General features: G+C 39.6%; 1 protein-coding gene across 3 annotated transcripts in view; it reads right to left on the reverse strand.

Annotated features, from left to right (window-relative positions):
- Positions 1–1,283: 1,283 nt before the first annotated feature.
- etv7 (ETS variant transcription factor 7) overlaps positions 1,284–16,985 on the reverse strand; it is an 18,865-nt gene continuing 3,163 nt past the window's right edge. For 2 of the 3 annotated variants that reach the window (XM_027159198.2, XM_027159199.2), the window contains exons 4-9: positions 16,255–16,332; positions 9,572–9,700; positions 9,180–9,341; positions 7,546–7,688; positions 3,937–4,037; positions 1,284–2,832 (exon numbers count right to left, since the gene is read on the reverse strand). In XM_027159198.2, the coding sequence (XP_027014999.2) occupies positions 2,649–2,832; positions 3,937–4,037; positions 7,546–7,688; positions 9,180–9,341; positions 9,572–9,700; positions 16,255–16,332 (797 nt within the window). In that variant the 3' untranslated portion in view covers positions 1,284–2,648. The remainder of the gene's footprint in view (positions 2,833–3,936; positions 4,038–7,545; positions 7,689–9,179; positions 9,342–9,571; positions 9,701–16,254; positions 16,333–16,985) is intronic. The other variant, XM_027159200.2, reaches the window with a different exon arrangement.

Genomic DNA, 16,985 nt, shown 5'->3' on the forward strand with positions numbered 1-16,985 from the left:
CATTTACTGTTTGCTGCATTTTCGCTGTCGGCAGCAGTGCATTTTAAGACCCAACGAGACGCCTGGGTGAAAGATCGGAGCCAGCACTGCTGGGAAAACATGTTTGTTTCTGGCGCGATGCACGACTCGCGAGTCACTTGTGAGTGACGTACTTCCGTTTGGGAGGAGTATAGCGCTGACGTATGTAGCTTGAACAACCACATGCATTTACACCTGTCCAGGTTCATCTGACACGCGTCCCAGACCACCTCCTGAAGGGGTTTGTGCCATCGGATTTATATCCATCTTGAAACCCTTTCGGAGGGCATTTAGACCTGGTCTTTTTACCATCGGATAGCTATCGGATCACAGAAAACGCGTGAAGTGACCAGGTGTAAAAACCCCCAAACTCACCTGCACAATGAATACATCACTTTCCATTCTGGAATGTTTTACATAAATACAGGTGACATAAATATTTTTTAGAGATTCAATTTAGTTTTTGGGTCTGTTATATTTCATAAAGATCAGTAAACTTAGCTGGACATGTTATCAGAACATAACACAAAGCTGAAACACAGAGCTGCTTGGAAAATTTTGATCTTTTAATCAGAATTTCTTTATATTTACAAGAAGGTTTTGTAAATAATGATGCAGAATTGTTTAAGAAAGACATAATTATTAATATTTTGTAAATAAAAAACAAATATTCATTTTTATGCACAAAAGAAAGGAATGGATCACATGACCTACATGGGGAATATGGAGCAGTAGCTCTGTACTGTACATAGAGAAGTATTTCTTTTGAGAATTTCTTAGAAATATGGTAGGAATATGATTTTATTTTTGGAGCACAGTAAGGCAGTGTTTAGTTTGGTGACTGGAGCAAACTGCCAAACTGACTGATGTATGCCTTCTTCAATCGATCTGTAGATGTGGCTTTATTACAATTTTCCTTTACATTACTTCTGTCACCTATTTGCACCTTGATATATATACATATATATATATATATATATATATATATATATATATATATATATATATATACATATATATATATATATATATATATATATGTATATATATATATATATATATATATATATATATATATACACACAAAACAATAACTGAAATTGGAGCTGCTTTCTCACTCAGTTCCTGTAATTACACTTTTCTACCACTAGGGCATTCGGCAAATGCATGGTCAATAAACACACATCCTGACAACCCTAATAATCCTGATATTCTTGTGTATTCTCATTAGACTTCAAAATCAAACATTTAGGATGGTGTCTATCCATTTCTCATCAGATTGCAACAGTTTTTGCTCTCTGCCTAGAATCAGGAGGAAAATCTTCATTCAGCCATCTCATTATCATAAGCCACGCCCACTAGAGCAGATTTATAAAGATTCCAGTCGATTTGCCAAACTAATCACAAATCAGAGACATCATATCAGCTTCATAGAGCTCATAACGTAGTGTATTTGTCAGGTGTGTCGTCCCTGTTCTCTCAGTGTTTGTTTGTTAAAAATAAAACTAACCATGATCGAGTGTGTTAGATCTGCTGTGATGGGATTTAAGCTCCTGTTGAAGCTCTTCACAATCAGGTGGGAGGAAGCTCACTGTAGAGGTCACAAACTGAGTGTCAATCACTCTCTAAAACCTTGGGGAAGGTCTGAGACAAGAGCCAATCTCTGTCCTTGCAGGATATCACCTGATCCAGGTGAGTGAGTTCCCAGAAACACTGGGCTTGAGTGGTGTGTCTTCATAAGAGAAGTCAGTCAGCTCTGGGATATGGAGCTACTGATGGATGTGACATCACTGGCTTGGAAATGCTCATGGCTGGCAACAGAGTTCAATGTGTGAGCTGGAGCTGGTCTCCAGAACCCAATTCAGACTACTCTCCTTCCACTTTTTATTTCCTGAATGCTAAAGCTCTTCAGGTCCATTCTGTATAATTTTTATTTCTTTTTTATTGGCTTTATTGGGCTGGAACTAGTGATGAAGGACTGAGTTAACAAGAACTGGTTTCGTTCATGTTGCTGATCTGCTCACCCCATCGCTCACAAATCAAGCTCTTTGAAAATGCATCTTTAAGGTCTCTTCCCCTGGCTGCCATAATCTCAATATGATCTAGTTTGGAAATACAGGAATTTTTTTCTTCTTCTCAAACTCTGATAACTTATCTATGTATTTTAGAAATCTTTTATTTCTGCAATTTTTTTTTTATTGTACAATCAAAAATAAATTAGTTATTTTCACTTTTATTATTTATTCCACATATCCCAAGTGCTAATAATTACATGAATTGCATTAATAAAGATACGTTTAAAGATTTAAACTAAAATAACCAAAAGTGAAAGAAATTGCATTCTAACCTAGAAAACAATATATAGATTGTCACGCTTACTAAAAAAAAAGATAAAAATGATAATGATGATAAAAACTGGGATGGTGGAGTGTTGGAAGGAGTCTGATATGTAAAGGTGGAAAGTTCAGGTCATTAGGTCATGCTCGGGTGTTTTGGGTTGAAATTAAAGCAGGAAGTAGACCAGTTTGTTTTACATGAAGAAATTTAGAGTGGAAATTGGGACAAGCAGGGTTGGGATTTAACCCATGATGGAGGGCTAAATGGAGATATTTTGTCATGAAAACTGGTGGTTATGGCAGTGGGGACACACTGAGGATGTGAAGAGGTTCAGGACTGCAAGGGTCTGGGCTTGAGGACGGTGATACTTCCAGAGTTCCCTCTTTGTAAGCAGGAGAGACGGGACTGTCGGGAGACTCAGGAGGGTCGGAGCGATCAGATCTACTCTGAATGATCTCATCAGGAGTTTTAAGAAACCTACCAACAGAAGGAAAAGTTCAGGCTGAATGAAAGGGGTATTGAGATTCAATGTCTAATTTCTGAACTGAAAATCTTTACAAGTTAAAAGTACAAAGACTTCATTAGCCGTTCATTTTTTTTACTATGAGAGATCTTCCATGTCCATGTTGATCAATAGCACTATTCGGACGGGACTAGTTTTACGTGGAGACGTGGAGTAATGCGATTTTACCTCAGGACGTCTGTAATTTTAATTGGACAATTCGCACGGGACAAGACATCTCAGTAAAACTAGCAGAAGTGGGAGGGGTAACTCGCTTTACGCACCACAGTAACCTCCTTGTCGTCATGTGCGTATGAGGTTCCTGTTATCACGTGCGCAAACAGACAACATGGCGCCTCCATGCTTGAAAAACGCGCCAAAACAGGAAATGACGGAATTTTACCGTACATATTTACAGCGGGTCGATTCGGACGGGATCAGTATTACCTGAGGTAATTTTTCCGGACCTTTTTACAGAAGGTAAAAGTCGCCGTAATCTTTACTGACATTGTCCGTAATGATTACAGAGATGGCACATTCGGATGGGGCTAAAATCACAGAGAAGCTCTGGTAATAATTACTTTACCCCCAACGTCCTCACGTTAAACTAACCCAGTCCGAATAGGACTAATGAATGATGGTCTCACGCCACAGTGGTGGTCAATATGAAGCTTATATGAAAGTAGACTCTCAGGACTTTATGAATTTGTATTTCTGTTTTTCTCTAGAATACTAGGGGTGATATATTCATGGAAAATGCTTACTGTGTTTCCACACAAGTTTCTATCTTCAAAATAAATGGGAAGATCATTTTTATTTTTTTTTATTTTTTTTATGTTTTCACGATACTGGACGTTTTTTGTTTTGTTTGTTTAAAATCTAGCGATCCTTATCCGACCAAATTTATTCGGGTCACACTTGAAAATGTGCTGCAACAGAAAATGAACATAAAAGCTAAGAAAACATAATTGATATTTAAAATTTAGCTTAAATTCAAATTTAAAAATACAGAAGAATCTTAAATATTCAAGATATTATACAGTTTTTTTTTGCAAATCATTAGGAAAGCTTTCACCAACCTGAAGAGGAGTCTCTGCCCCGACTCTTTTTTGATGATGTTGAGTTTATAGTAATGGCGCAGTGCTCGAGACATTTTCTCGTAGGTCATGTTGGCTCGGTTCTGAAACACACCGAATCAAACAAAAGTAAAACTAAAGTGCAGACACTTTTCATGTTGGTTCTCATGCACCTTACTGAGATTTGTCATGTTCCGTTTGTATTCATAATAAATCTAAGCTGTAGAGCAAGGAGCTGAGATTCATGACCTCACAGTGCCCTTGAGTGATGTTGAATCTTGGAGACTATAGTGGGCGGGAACATGAGACGATATATATGTCATATTCTATTTTTTTTCTTCTTTCTTTAAACTCTATATTTGATTTGCTCCTAGGTAACCTGATGTTTGGATATGTATATATGATGCATTGAAGGCTTGACCTTGTTTTAAGTAGAAGATTCTCCACAAGGGGGTGCTCTGATTGCTCTGGCTTTGGAGGCTCTGGATAATAGCAGAGGTACTGTAGCACGCTTTGTTAGAAAATGTAGTTACCATGACTGAGGGTGCTAGTTGAGGTTGTGGTTTTCAGAGTTTCTGCACCAGACTGTTAAGTGTTAAAGTCTGTTGTTAGTTTTCCTCATTTTTTATTAAATTGTCTAGAGAGATTGAAAAATAAATAAATAGATTTCTTCACTCGCAGAATGCCAGGACATTCATTGTCCCGGCTGTATTTATGCCAGTAAAACAAGAATTACTTAGAAACGTTATTAATAGTGATTTATTCAGATCTAAATTATAGTGAAAACAGTTTAAATAATGATAATCATGATGCTGGAAGTTCACGGAGGAAAACGTTTTGAGCTTTGGTATTTTTCTGGTTTTGTATCTGGGGTGCCGCACCCATGACTTCTTTTGACCTGAGATGTTTTTTTTAAGGTGTGGTGTTGGAATGTTTGAGACTTTTATGATTTTAAGTTTGCTCGTTTCTGAACTGCTTATTTTCAAACTGCTAATTTTAATTCAATTCAATTCAATTCAATTCAATTCAAAGTGTTTGTCATACGCACAGACAGAAAGCATGTTTCCCTGCATAATGAGATTCTTACTTTGCTGTCCACACTAAATGTCATACAGTAAAGTAAAAAGTAAAAATAAAAATGTGTGAATGAAAAATGAATAAAATCGAATAAAAAAGAGCAAAAAAAGAAATAAAGTTCTTAATAAAGGCAATAAGAGGTGCAGTGCCGAATAAGGCAATAAAGTGAGGTAGTGCAGTTCTTGGTGAGGTAGTGCAGTTCTGAGAAAATGAATGTGCAAAAAATGTCCAACATGGAAAGAATCTATATGTGGATATATGTGCATATATGAAACCTATAGGTGGCTGCATATATATGCTGCATATATGCGTATATATGCAACATATAGGCAAAAGTGAGGTGCATATGCATATACAGGTCTCCTATTGCTTCACATACAGTATATCCACATACAAGCCCTATACATACAAGATATGTCTTCTATATAGCTAATGGCAGGATCATTTTATAGCTCATATCTCATTTTGGCAACTGTGGATCCATACTAATGCTTTTCTTGCGTCTTATTTCCATAACGTTATTTATACTGGCAAGCTCAGATCGACCGTTACAGCGTCGCGTAGTTGATGACGTTATCCGCATGCGGCCCAGCGCGCTGCATAGTTGATGATGTCATCCGCATGCGTCCAGTGCGCTGTATTTCATTTTTGGCGCCGAAAGATAGTGGCTGGGAGTAAAATGGCGATAAAAGCGTTGGAGAGCCGCTATGTCCTACTTGAATGGACTGAGGGTGAGGATAGAGGGGTCCATAGTATTTTGCCCCTTGACTGTGTCCGGAATTTTTCCGTTAGAGACTTTGTTCAAAGGACAAAACCGAGAAGCTGGAATGGCGAAAATGCCGCCAACGTAGTTCAATGTAAACAGTTATGTCCATGTAAACAGTTAAGCAGTTATGTCCATAATTGCAAACTCCTATCAGCTGTTTAGGAGTCTGATGGCAGAGGGGAAGAAAGGGTTCTTCAGTCTAGAGGTCCTACATTTCACACTTCTGTACCTCCGTCCTGAGGGTAGAAGTGTGAACAATCCGTACTGGGGGTGGGAGGGGTCTTTGAGAATGGAAGCAGCTCTCCTGTAGCTGCAAGATTTTGTAAAAGATTTTGTAAAAAAATGAATCAGCATTTAACTGAGAATTTGACCTTCCTGCTTGTTCTGATTATGTCTTAAAAAAATAGGCTATAAATGGGGGTTCATTATTATTCAATCATTTAAAATGGTCTTTTCACTCCTCAGTGTACAACCTAAGATGTTGCTTGTCCATTTCTACAACAGAGCTAATGTGAGACTAGCGCTACAATCAGAGATTCGTATTATTTGAAGAAAGTTGTGAAGTGAACGAGTGAGTGTCGGATGATGTACTGTGGATGAATTATAGCAACTGTTTTGGATTTGTCTGTGTGAACTCTAACATTAGTCAGCAAACTGTTTAAGTTATAAGAGACTTCATGTTGATTGGGAAGCAAAACATTTCCTCCATATTAAGACTTCATGAAAGACATGATAATCTCAGCCTGCTGCAGGGGCGGTTCTAGGATTTCATCTTTAGGTGATTTTAGCCCTCGGTTAGAATTTAAAACAAGAAGAGTTTTATATTATATATTATATGACTACATAGTAAGCCAAAAGTTATGCTATTATTTAAAATGGCAAAAGTGGACACCAAAATTTTATACATGATGTAATGATGTCAGTCTTGAATCAAATCAGTTCATGTATGTGTGTATTCTCTACGAACAGTGTGTCCGATGAATGCACATGCATTAATAAAAAAAATAAAAAAAAATCACAAGGCAAAAAGACCAATTTGTCTTTAATTTAAATCAATAAATGCTATTTTTATTTAATGTTATTTTTATTTTTTATCGAATGGATTGTTTGCGTTAATATTTTGTTTGTGCTATCAAATCAAATAAGAATAGTGACATTTCACTGCTTTTGGTCGCCGTCTTTGCGGTTTTCCGCCGATTGACGTTATAGATAAACGCCTCCAGCTCTGACTGCGCGTTCAAATGAGGCAGACAGCTGATCACGCACTAATGATAGACTACAACGCACGCGCGTAAAAGGAAAGAATTTTCTTTCCCATCGACGACATGACCTGCATTTGAACGGAATTTTTATTGTCTATTTTTTGAAAGTAAAAATTATACTTATAGTTTTAGGGTGGCTGAGATCACAGACAGGGGGGCTGGAGACACCCTAAAAAAGGTCTAGAACGCCCCTGGCCTGCTGTATGTTTTATGTTGGACTAAATGTCCAAAGCGGGTGGTTTCATTGATATTGGAAACAAGGGCCAAAGCAAAAAAAAATCCTTCCTTAGGTGAAACAGTTTATGTTGTACCATGTGATCCTACATTGACAGGATGCGTTTATTCATGGTAAGCATTTTATCTGGGACAGAGAAGCATCCAAGCGCCACAAAGCTACACCCTTCGATTTCTTTTATATTATATGAATGACGTTATTTAGCATTTGAAATAGCCAAAGGAGAAATTGAGCGTGAGGTCTAAGGTACACTGAGTGACTTGTGCGCTCACCTTATGGTTCCCCCAGAGTCGAGCGAGTCCGTTGGGATCGACCACTCTGAAGATCATAGCGTCTCGATCCTCCCACTTGATGTAGGATTCGTATCTGGTGTCCACCAGCAGTTGGTACACATAATCCCATAATAATCTGCAATCTGGAGTGGTGGAGAATTATTTATCATTTAAAATTTACCAATTCAAAAACCTTAAATAAAATTCAGACCTTAGTACAGTTCAGTGATTTGGCTGCCAAGTAACGTTCGCACGCATGTGTGTGTGTTAGCGTTCATATTAAACATTTCCTCCATCATGCAATGGAGTCTATTGACTGTGAGACAAGATATCGTCTATAACAACCATTTTTACAGCATTTTACATTTGAAGCTATCAGTTTTTTTTTCATAATCTTTGGTTAGGGTTATTTTCACTCAAAAGTGAACAGATTAAATCAATAATATAAAGAAGGGATGCTAACAATGCTAACATAAACCTTTCGCTTTTAGAACCCTTTCGTCCCTAATTCTACCTTTGTCTCATTAAATATGGCTACTGGTTAAATAGTTTACAAATATTAACTGGCTTGATTTTAGCTACAGCTTCAGTAGACAAATATTATATGTAATTTTAGCTAATTTATTGAGCCTGGATTTTAATAACACAGTATACAGTAATACTAGTTTAGCTAACAGGAAATAATTAGCAATATTAGCAAACTGTTCTGGCTAAAGTTTGGCATATACTGCGACTAGATTGTTCAGATAAGCTAAAAATTAAAATGGTGTAATTTGATTTTTTTACATGTGTGCTTCACTTGGTCTTAAATTTGTTCTCTTCTGGTAACGTTAAGATTCTGAATTTAGTGTACATTCATTTATGCTGGGATCTAGAGTCGTGTTACTTCAACTGTTGTGCTGTATTTTATAGCATTGCTGGTTATGTAGTGTTGCTTGGAAGTGATAGGAAGTTGATTAGAATTGACTGTAGCTTTATGCTAATTAGCTTACCCAGGTGGATTTTATAAAGAGTAGTTTCAGTCGTTGGCAAGACATAATAATATATTTAAGGTATATATTTTATTGGTTATATAACAAACTAGCAATTATTTTTTCCCTATTTGTCTAAAAAAAAAAAGGTTTCTGTGTGCAATATTTCCTTCCAACAGAGTTTTAGACTTTTCATTATTCCTGTGAACTAGTACTGATGTGTTCTTTAAAAAAGACTTCAGAGCACCTCACTTTTGTACGTCGCTCTGGAAAAGGCGTCTTCCAAATGGTGTAAATGTAAATGAATGTGTAAGCAAAATGAATTACATTTACGACATTTGGCAGATGCCCTTATCCAGAGCCATATACAGTTCATCTCATTCTATACAATTGAGCAATTGAGGGTTAAGGGCCTTGCTCATGGGCCTAACAGTGGCAGCTTGGTGGACCTGGGATTTGAACTCGCAATCCTCTGGTCAGAAGACCAACGCCTTAGTCACTAATCTTAACCATTCCTACCACACTGTAATGATTCAAGGCTATGAAGTAAAAAGAAACACTAGTGCTGATGCCATGTGGTGGGATTGGCTGATTGGCTGAAACTTCTAGGTGCAGAGTTTTAACTTGTAAGTTCTAGAGCGTTAGGTGTTTCCATGAGGCTACCTGCGATTTTTCCGTTGGCTTCAGTTGTTGGTGTTTTGATCCTTGATGATTCTGTTCTGAAGGACAGGTTGAGCGGTTCGTCTCTCCTGCTGGAGACCTCGGGATGGACAGCTTGGACTGGAGAGAGCTGTGGTTTTCTTTCTTCAGAAACACATGGAGTTTCTAAATGATAAAGGAAAAGATACATGTGATATGACACAGTACAGTAAAAAAAAATGTTGTATTAAAACTTGAATATTTTTATATTTACATAATTATATCATGAGTGTATTCACAGTATCTCTACAGTGTTACCCAAGCAATTAAATTCTTATGTTTACGCTAACCTAATACTGCAAAACGTACACATCTTCTGTAAAAACTGTAATGTGTTAAATATTTTGTTTTCAGACCTGTGTGTGTTTGTGGAAGGCTGTAATGCTGAACCTGGAAGTTTTGTCTCATTTCTGGGCTTGATGTGGTTCGAGTGTGTGGGTTCACAGAACACACAGGCACAGATCTGTTAGCGGCACTGCACAGACCTGCAATGAGGAAGCATGAGAGAGAGAATTAGTTACTGTTAATAAGCAGAAAAGTCTGAGTCTGCTGCTAAAAGTTTGAGTTTGCCTGCTAATTTGTCTGTCAGTGCCTGCCTGCCTGCGGGTCTGTCAGTGCCTGCCTTCGGGTCTGTTAGTGCCTACCTTCGGGTCTGTCAGTGCCTACCTTCGGGTCTGTCAGTGCCTACCTTCGGGTCTGTTAGTGCCTGCCTGGCGGTCTGTCAGTGCCTGCCTGCCTGCGGGTCTGTCAGTGCCTGCCTTCGGGTCTGTTAGTTCCTACCTTCGGGTCTGTCAGTGCCTACCTTCGGGTCTGTTAGTGCCTACCTTCGGGTCTGTCAGTGCCTACCTTCGGGTCTGTCAGTGCCTACCTTCGGGTCTGTTAGTGCCTGCCTGGCGGTCTGTCAGTGTCTGCCTGCGGGTCTGTCAGTGCCTACCTTCGGGTCTGTCAGTGCCTGCCTGCCTGCGGGTCTGTCAGTGCCTACCTTTCGGGTCTGTCAGTGCCTACCTTCGGGTCTGTCAGTGCCTACCTTCGGGTCTGTCTGTGCCTACCTTCCTGGTGGTCTGTCAGTGCCTGCCTTCTGGTCTGTCAGTGCCTGCCTGCCTGCTGGTCTGTCAATGCCTGCTTGCCTACTGGTCTGTCAGTGCCTGCCTGCCTGCCAGTCTGTCAGTGCCTGCCTTCGGGTCTGTCGGTGCCTGCCTTCGGGTCTGTCAGTGCCTGCTTGCCTGCGGGTCTGTCAGTGCCTGCTTGCCTGCCAGTCTTTCAGTGCCTGCCTGCCAATTTGTCTGTCAGTGCCTGCCCTCCGGTCTGTCAGTGCCTGCCTGGTGGTCTTTCAGTGCCTGCCTGCCAATTTGTCTGTCAATGCCTGCCCTCCGGTCTGTCAGTGCCTGCCTGGCGGTCTTTCAGTGCCTGCCTGCCAATTTGTCTGTCAGTGCTTGCCTGCCCGCCGGTCTGTCAGTGCCTGCCTGCCCACTGGTCTTTCAGAACCTGCCTGTCGGTCTGTCAGTGCCTGCTTGCCAGCTGGTATTTATGCCAGTGCCTGCCTGCCTAAATGCTGCTATCTATGTAAGTGCTTGCCTGTCTGACAGATTATGCTGTAGTTAAATGTTTGTTATCTTATTGGCTTAGATGCTATTTATTGTTGAATGGAAAAAAGCCAGGTTTCTTTCAGGTTTATTTTTCAGCATTAACCACCTCTTCTGGATTCACTGAAGATATCTTACTCTACCAGTATCTAAACGCACCCAGGAAAACAATAGCAGGCGATTCATCAGTTTACAACTCCTTTTGTTTACTCGCACAGAAGGAAGAGGCCGAGAATTTTATTTCCTTTTTGTGGAACGAGTGCTGCAGGTCAGTGCAGGTTTTCACTGCCATACTGGCATCAGTACAAGCAGGAAATAAAAAAAGGCAGCAAACCAAAACAAACAAGCAGTCTTCACGGTGTGAAACTGAAGAGAAGAGAGTGAAGCTTTATATAAGTCAAATATGAAAATGTGTTGTGTGTTGGATAAATAAAACCATTTGCATATCATTTTCGGTTGGATTTAAGACACATCATGAATAATAACTCGATGTGACTGTAGTTCAGATAAACGTGCAGGCTGTATGAAGAATAAAACAGTTTGGGGCTGGAAACAGGTAGCACAACACCACTCGCTGTTGATTATTTTACTCAGTAGCACACCATCTTGAATATGAAAATGTTCATAAAATAATGGAATTTAAAATATAGTTTTCTCTGCAAACAAGTTGCATTGTTGCATTCTTTAGATCAGATTAGATTCAACTTTATTGTCATTGTGCAAGGTACACGTACAGAGCCAATGAAATGCAGTTAGCATCTAACCAGAAGTGCATACATACTGTAGCTTATTTACAAATGGCAGTGTAATAAATAAGGGTATGAGGTTATACAGAAGGTGTAGTAATATGTACATATAACTGAATAAGGGTATATATATATATATATAGTGTGGTTTTTATATACAGTAAGTATGATACAGTATGAAGTGGTATGACAGATATAGCTGTACAAAAGCAACGTCATTATGAATATATACATCTATATCTATATACACAGAATAAACAGAATAAATATGGATGGACACAGAAGTGTAATGATAGTTTTTGGATGGTGCAAGGATGCATGATTTTAAAGTGGTGCAAATTAGTGCAAAAACACAGAAGAAAAGTGACAGTGCAGTGGTGATTGTTAACACCATATAAGCTGTTCAGTGCAGAAACAGCCACGGGGAAAGAAGCTATTTTTCAGTCTATTTGTTCTGGCTCTGAGACAACGGTAGCGTCTGCCCGATGGGAGAAGTGTAAACAGTCCGTGGTTGGGGTGAGAGGGATCTTTATAGAGCTTTGCACGTGTGAAATATTCCCTTGGGTATTGTAAAAGCTGGGTTACATAGTTTTATACTGCTAATACTTTTCCTAGGGTTATTAATTAATCCTGAGTATCTTTATAATCTGACGATTCACACCATAAATTCCTAAATCCTGGAGCAACCTTCTTATTTGCATATTTGCTCTGTCAACTAACATGACTGAGTAACGCATGTGCTTGATTAAACAACTGCTTCTATAACTAAAGGACAAGCCTACAGTTCTGTACCTGAGCTAGCATGGTTAGCTTTCACAGCTTTGTTATCTTTTTTTATGTTTGTCACGTAGTTGACCAGTTAATTCTTACCCCCTATCTTGAGTGTGCACATCCCTCTCGTGGCGTTTAGTGATTTGTTGCCTGAAGTGTCGCTACGTCCTGTTCACGTTCTGAACGTCTATTGTAAAAAGCGCTATACAGATAAACTTGAATTGAATTGAATTAACTTAACTCTCAATCGCTCAGTTGTATAAAAATGAGATAAAAATGTAACTCGCTCTGGATAAGAATGTCTGCTAAATGCTGTAAATGTAAATGGAAAAACAATAACCTGGGGTTAGGCTCAGTCTGAAAAGCACTCATAATACGCCAAATTTCGAATTCTTAGAAGGAAAAAGATTTGTTGCGTAAGATAAAGAGAATGAGTATATAAAATGTTGGTAGTTATACAGTATATGGAATAACACGCCATGCTGCATCCATGCTGCTATGCGAAGATATTGTACTCTGAGGCATGCGATGAGGCGTGACGGACAAGAGGAGTGACTCCACCCACACCAAGTGTGGTATTGTTGCATAACAAGCACGGTCTGGACTGTGTTATTGAGCTCATACTACACCAAATTGCCATAGATTAGAGTGTTTAGTTACAGAATGATATGGCACACATTTTAACAGTTTATTTAGAAGTAAAGTCGTGTCACGTCTGAGAGACGAGTTAGTTCCTGTTCGCTTACTTTAAAGTATCTTTCACTCTCTCTCTCACTCTCTCTTACACACACACACACACACATACACACACACACACACACACACACACACACACAGTGCAGCCTGTCACTTTATCGAGAAAACGAAAAGCACATAACGAGAATGAGAGCACTTCCAAATAAAACTCCTTCCCTAAATGTTAAACATCTACAGTAACAAACAGCGTCACCACATCGACGATCACAAGAATTTCTCTGTTAAACAACACACCAGTTTTTAAATCCATTAATTATTAGCCTTAGATTATGTCAAGCGTCTCCCGTAGCACTCCTTCTCTGTGAGCCGTCGCTATAGAAACCGTAATTCCTTCAGTGAATTCGTTCGTTTTACAGCCGAAACTAAATGCACTGATATACGCAAAATTACACGTTCTTTCTGACCAATCAGAATCCAGCGTTCAACCTCGCTGTGATTTAGCATTCATTTAAAGCACAGATAAATTATTAACGGATAAAATTGTATGTAAAAATGTTTTTTTTGTTGTTGTTTTTTTACATACAGATTGTTGTCCATTAATTTCTCTTAGTCTGTTATGTAGCATTTCCTGTTATAAAATTATAATAAACCAAATATGAGATTAGTAAAGCTATTTTCAGACATTACTACTCATCTTAATAAATTAGAGTAAATTAGTAAAAACACCAAATAAGAGGTTTAATAATCTTAAATTTGGCTTCATGTAATATTAAAATAAAACATACTATATAACTGTAAATAAATTCAAGTATTTTTAAGATGTTGTTGCAGTGTGAGATTTTTAGCGTTTTCTGTAATACCTATGCTAACATTAACATTATCTTAATTTACTCATTCTCATTCATTATCTACCGCTTATCCGAACTTCTCGGGTCACGGGGAGCCTGTGCCTATCTCAGGCGTCATCGGGCATCAAGGCAGGATACACCCTGGATGGAGTGCCAACCCATCACAGGGCACACACACACTCTCATTCACACACACACTCACACACTACGGACAATTTATCAGAGATGCCAATCAACCTACCATGCATGTCTTTGGACCGGGGGAGGAAACCGGAGTACCCGGAGGAAACCCCCGAGGCACGAGGAGAACATGCAAACTCCACACACACAAGGCGGAGGTGGGAATCGAACCCCCGACCCTCGTGGTGTGAGGCGGACGTGCTAACCACTAAGCCACCGTGCCCCCCCTTTATCATAATTTATTTTTATCTAATTCTTGATCTAGTCATGACTCATTACTGTGGACTTCCTCATCTGATCTTTCTTCTCTCTTGCTTCAACTCGACTAGAGAACCATTTCATGTTGTGAATATAACCAGCACCGACCGAGAAGCTCTGTGTCTCCGCTTGAGGAGGCGCTCGGGTCGGTGGGAAATTTCTATCATATTAAAATCGGTTGCATCATAAAATGACAAATGTGAAAAGAAAGATTCAGTTCGAGTTCCACTCCAAGACGCTGATTGTATAGAAGTTACAGCTAATTATGGAGTTTATTTGTATTTAACACTTTAACACACTCTAACTTTAACTACTATCTGCACTTAACTACACGCTCTCACCAGACTACAGTCTGTGCGACTTCCTTCTGATATTTAGCACTATACTGTAGTTTAATACTAAATCAGTTGTGCTTTTCTGTGGGGTTTTTTTTAGCAACAGGAAATGAAATCTAATATTAGTTAGGAATTAAAGCAGTGAGTAAGGAAATGAAGAAATCTCCATCTCGCACTGCAGGATTGTGTCTGAGTTCGACATGTTAGACAGTCGTCGGTTTGTTGCTTTGACTACACCAACACTGAGTAGGTGTGTCTCTCTCTCTCTATGTCTCTCTCTGTCCCTCTTTGTGTCTCTTACTCCCTCTCTCTCTGTAGGTCTTTCTGTGTGTGTCTGTCTCTGTGTATGTATCATTGTGTGTATTATTCTCTCTCTCTCTCTCTCTCTCTCTCTCTCTCTCTCTCTCTCTGAGTGTGTATCTCTTTGTATGTATCTCGGTGTTTGTACTGTATCACTCGCTCTGTATCACTCACTCTGTGTATCACTCACTCTTTGTATACCTCACTGTGTATCACTCACACCACGTGTATCGCTCTATGTGTGTAGGCATCACTGAGAGTTTATCTGTTTCTGTGTATCTCTCTCTCACTCTGTGTATCTCTCACTGTGTGTATCACTCAGTCTGTGTATCACTCTCTGTGTGTATCTCTTTGTATCTCTCACTCTGTGTGTATTCCTTACTCTGTGTGTATCACTCACTGTCCGTGCATCTCTCGCCCCGTGTGTATCACTCTCTGTGTGTACAGTATCTCTTCGTATCTCTCACTCTGTGTGTATCTCACTATTTGTGTATCTCTCACTCAATGTGTATTCCTTACTCTGTGTGAATCACTCACTGTGTGTATGCATCACTGTGTGTATCTCTCTCAAGTTGTGTATCTCTCTCACTTTGTGTATCTCTCTCAAGTTGTGTATCTCTCTCACTCTGTGTTTGCATCACTGAGTGTGTATCTCTCTCACTTTGTGTATCTCTCTCAAGTTGTGTATCTCTCTCACTCTGTGTATGCATCACTGAGTGTGTATCTCTCTCACTTTGTGTATCTCTCTCAAGTTGTGTATCTCTCTCTGTGTGTATGCATCACTGAGTGTGTATCTCTCTCACTTTGTGTATCTCTCTCAAGTTGTGTATCTCTCTCACTCTGTGTGTATGCATCACTGTGTGTGTATCTTTCTCACTTTGTGTATCTCTCTCAAGTTGTGTATCTCTCTCACTCTGTGTGTATGCATCACTGAGTATGTATCTCTCTCACTTTGTGTATCTCTCTCAAGTTGTGTATCTCTCTCTGTGTGTGTATCTCTCTCTGTGTGTATGCATCACTGAGTGTGTGTCTTTCTCACTTTGTGTATCTCTCTCAAGTTGTGTATCTCTCTCACTCTGTGTGTATCCCTCACTCTGTGTGTATCCCTCACTCTGTATGTATGCATCACTGTGTGTGTATTCCTCTCTGCCTATCTCTCTCACTCTGTGTGTATCCCTCACTCTGTGTGTATCTCTCTCACTCTGTGTGTATCCCTCACTCTGTGTGTATGCATCACTGTGTGTGTATTCCTCTCTGCCTATCTCTCTCACTCTGTGTGTATCCCTCACACCGTGTGTATGCATCATTGTGTGTGTTCTCACCTGTAGTCCCGAGGGAGCCAGGTGCCGTGCAGCTTCTCTGCTGCTTCACGTGCTGTAGGAGTTCATACAGGACGTCACCTGCAAGTAAAAAATAAACACAGGGCAATTTATTCTCCCTGAGTCGGGACTTTAGGTTTCACAGCACCTTAATATTAAAAAAAAAACACCGCCCAATGACATGCAGATTTTTTTTGGTAGAGGTTATAAACACTGGAGCTTAGATATTAATTTGTGTTTGTATTAAGCCACTTAACTTACAAGCTAACTACATGATTGTTTTATTGGTTTCCAGGCAACCAGAAACATGGGACTAAGCAATACGATGAGAAAACAAAAAGATTGTTTTGCTTCGTAAAATGAGCTACATCTGGAACATGCACTCAGTGACCACTTTATTAGGAACACCTGCACACCTCCTGCAGATTTTGGTCTTTTGTCCCCTCGTCAGTCTGGGTGTCTGTGAAGCCTCAGATTTCTGTTCCTGGCTGCAGAACCAGGTGGATCCTGATGTGATCTGCTGCTGCTGTCACGAATTTACCTTAAAGTTTGATTTCTTGTGTGTTATATGATGCTTTTCTGATATCTACGCTATCTACGATATCTACGAGTTGCCTTCCTTCTTGTCAGTCTGTCCATCCGCCTCGAGTCCTTTCCAAAGATCAGCAGTTCCCGAATTACTTCAATCAGCCCAACGACCACGGTTACATTCATTCATTCGTTCATTCATTTCC

The sequence above is a fragment of the Tachysurus fulvidraco genome, chromosome 23, assembly GCF_022655615.1.
Source record: "Tachysurus fulvidraco isolate hzauxx_2018 chromosome 23, HZAU_PFXX_2.0, whole genome shotgun sequence".
NCBI lineage: Eukaryota > Metazoa > Chordata > Actinopteri > Siluriformes > Bagridae > Tachysurus > Tachysurus fulvidraco.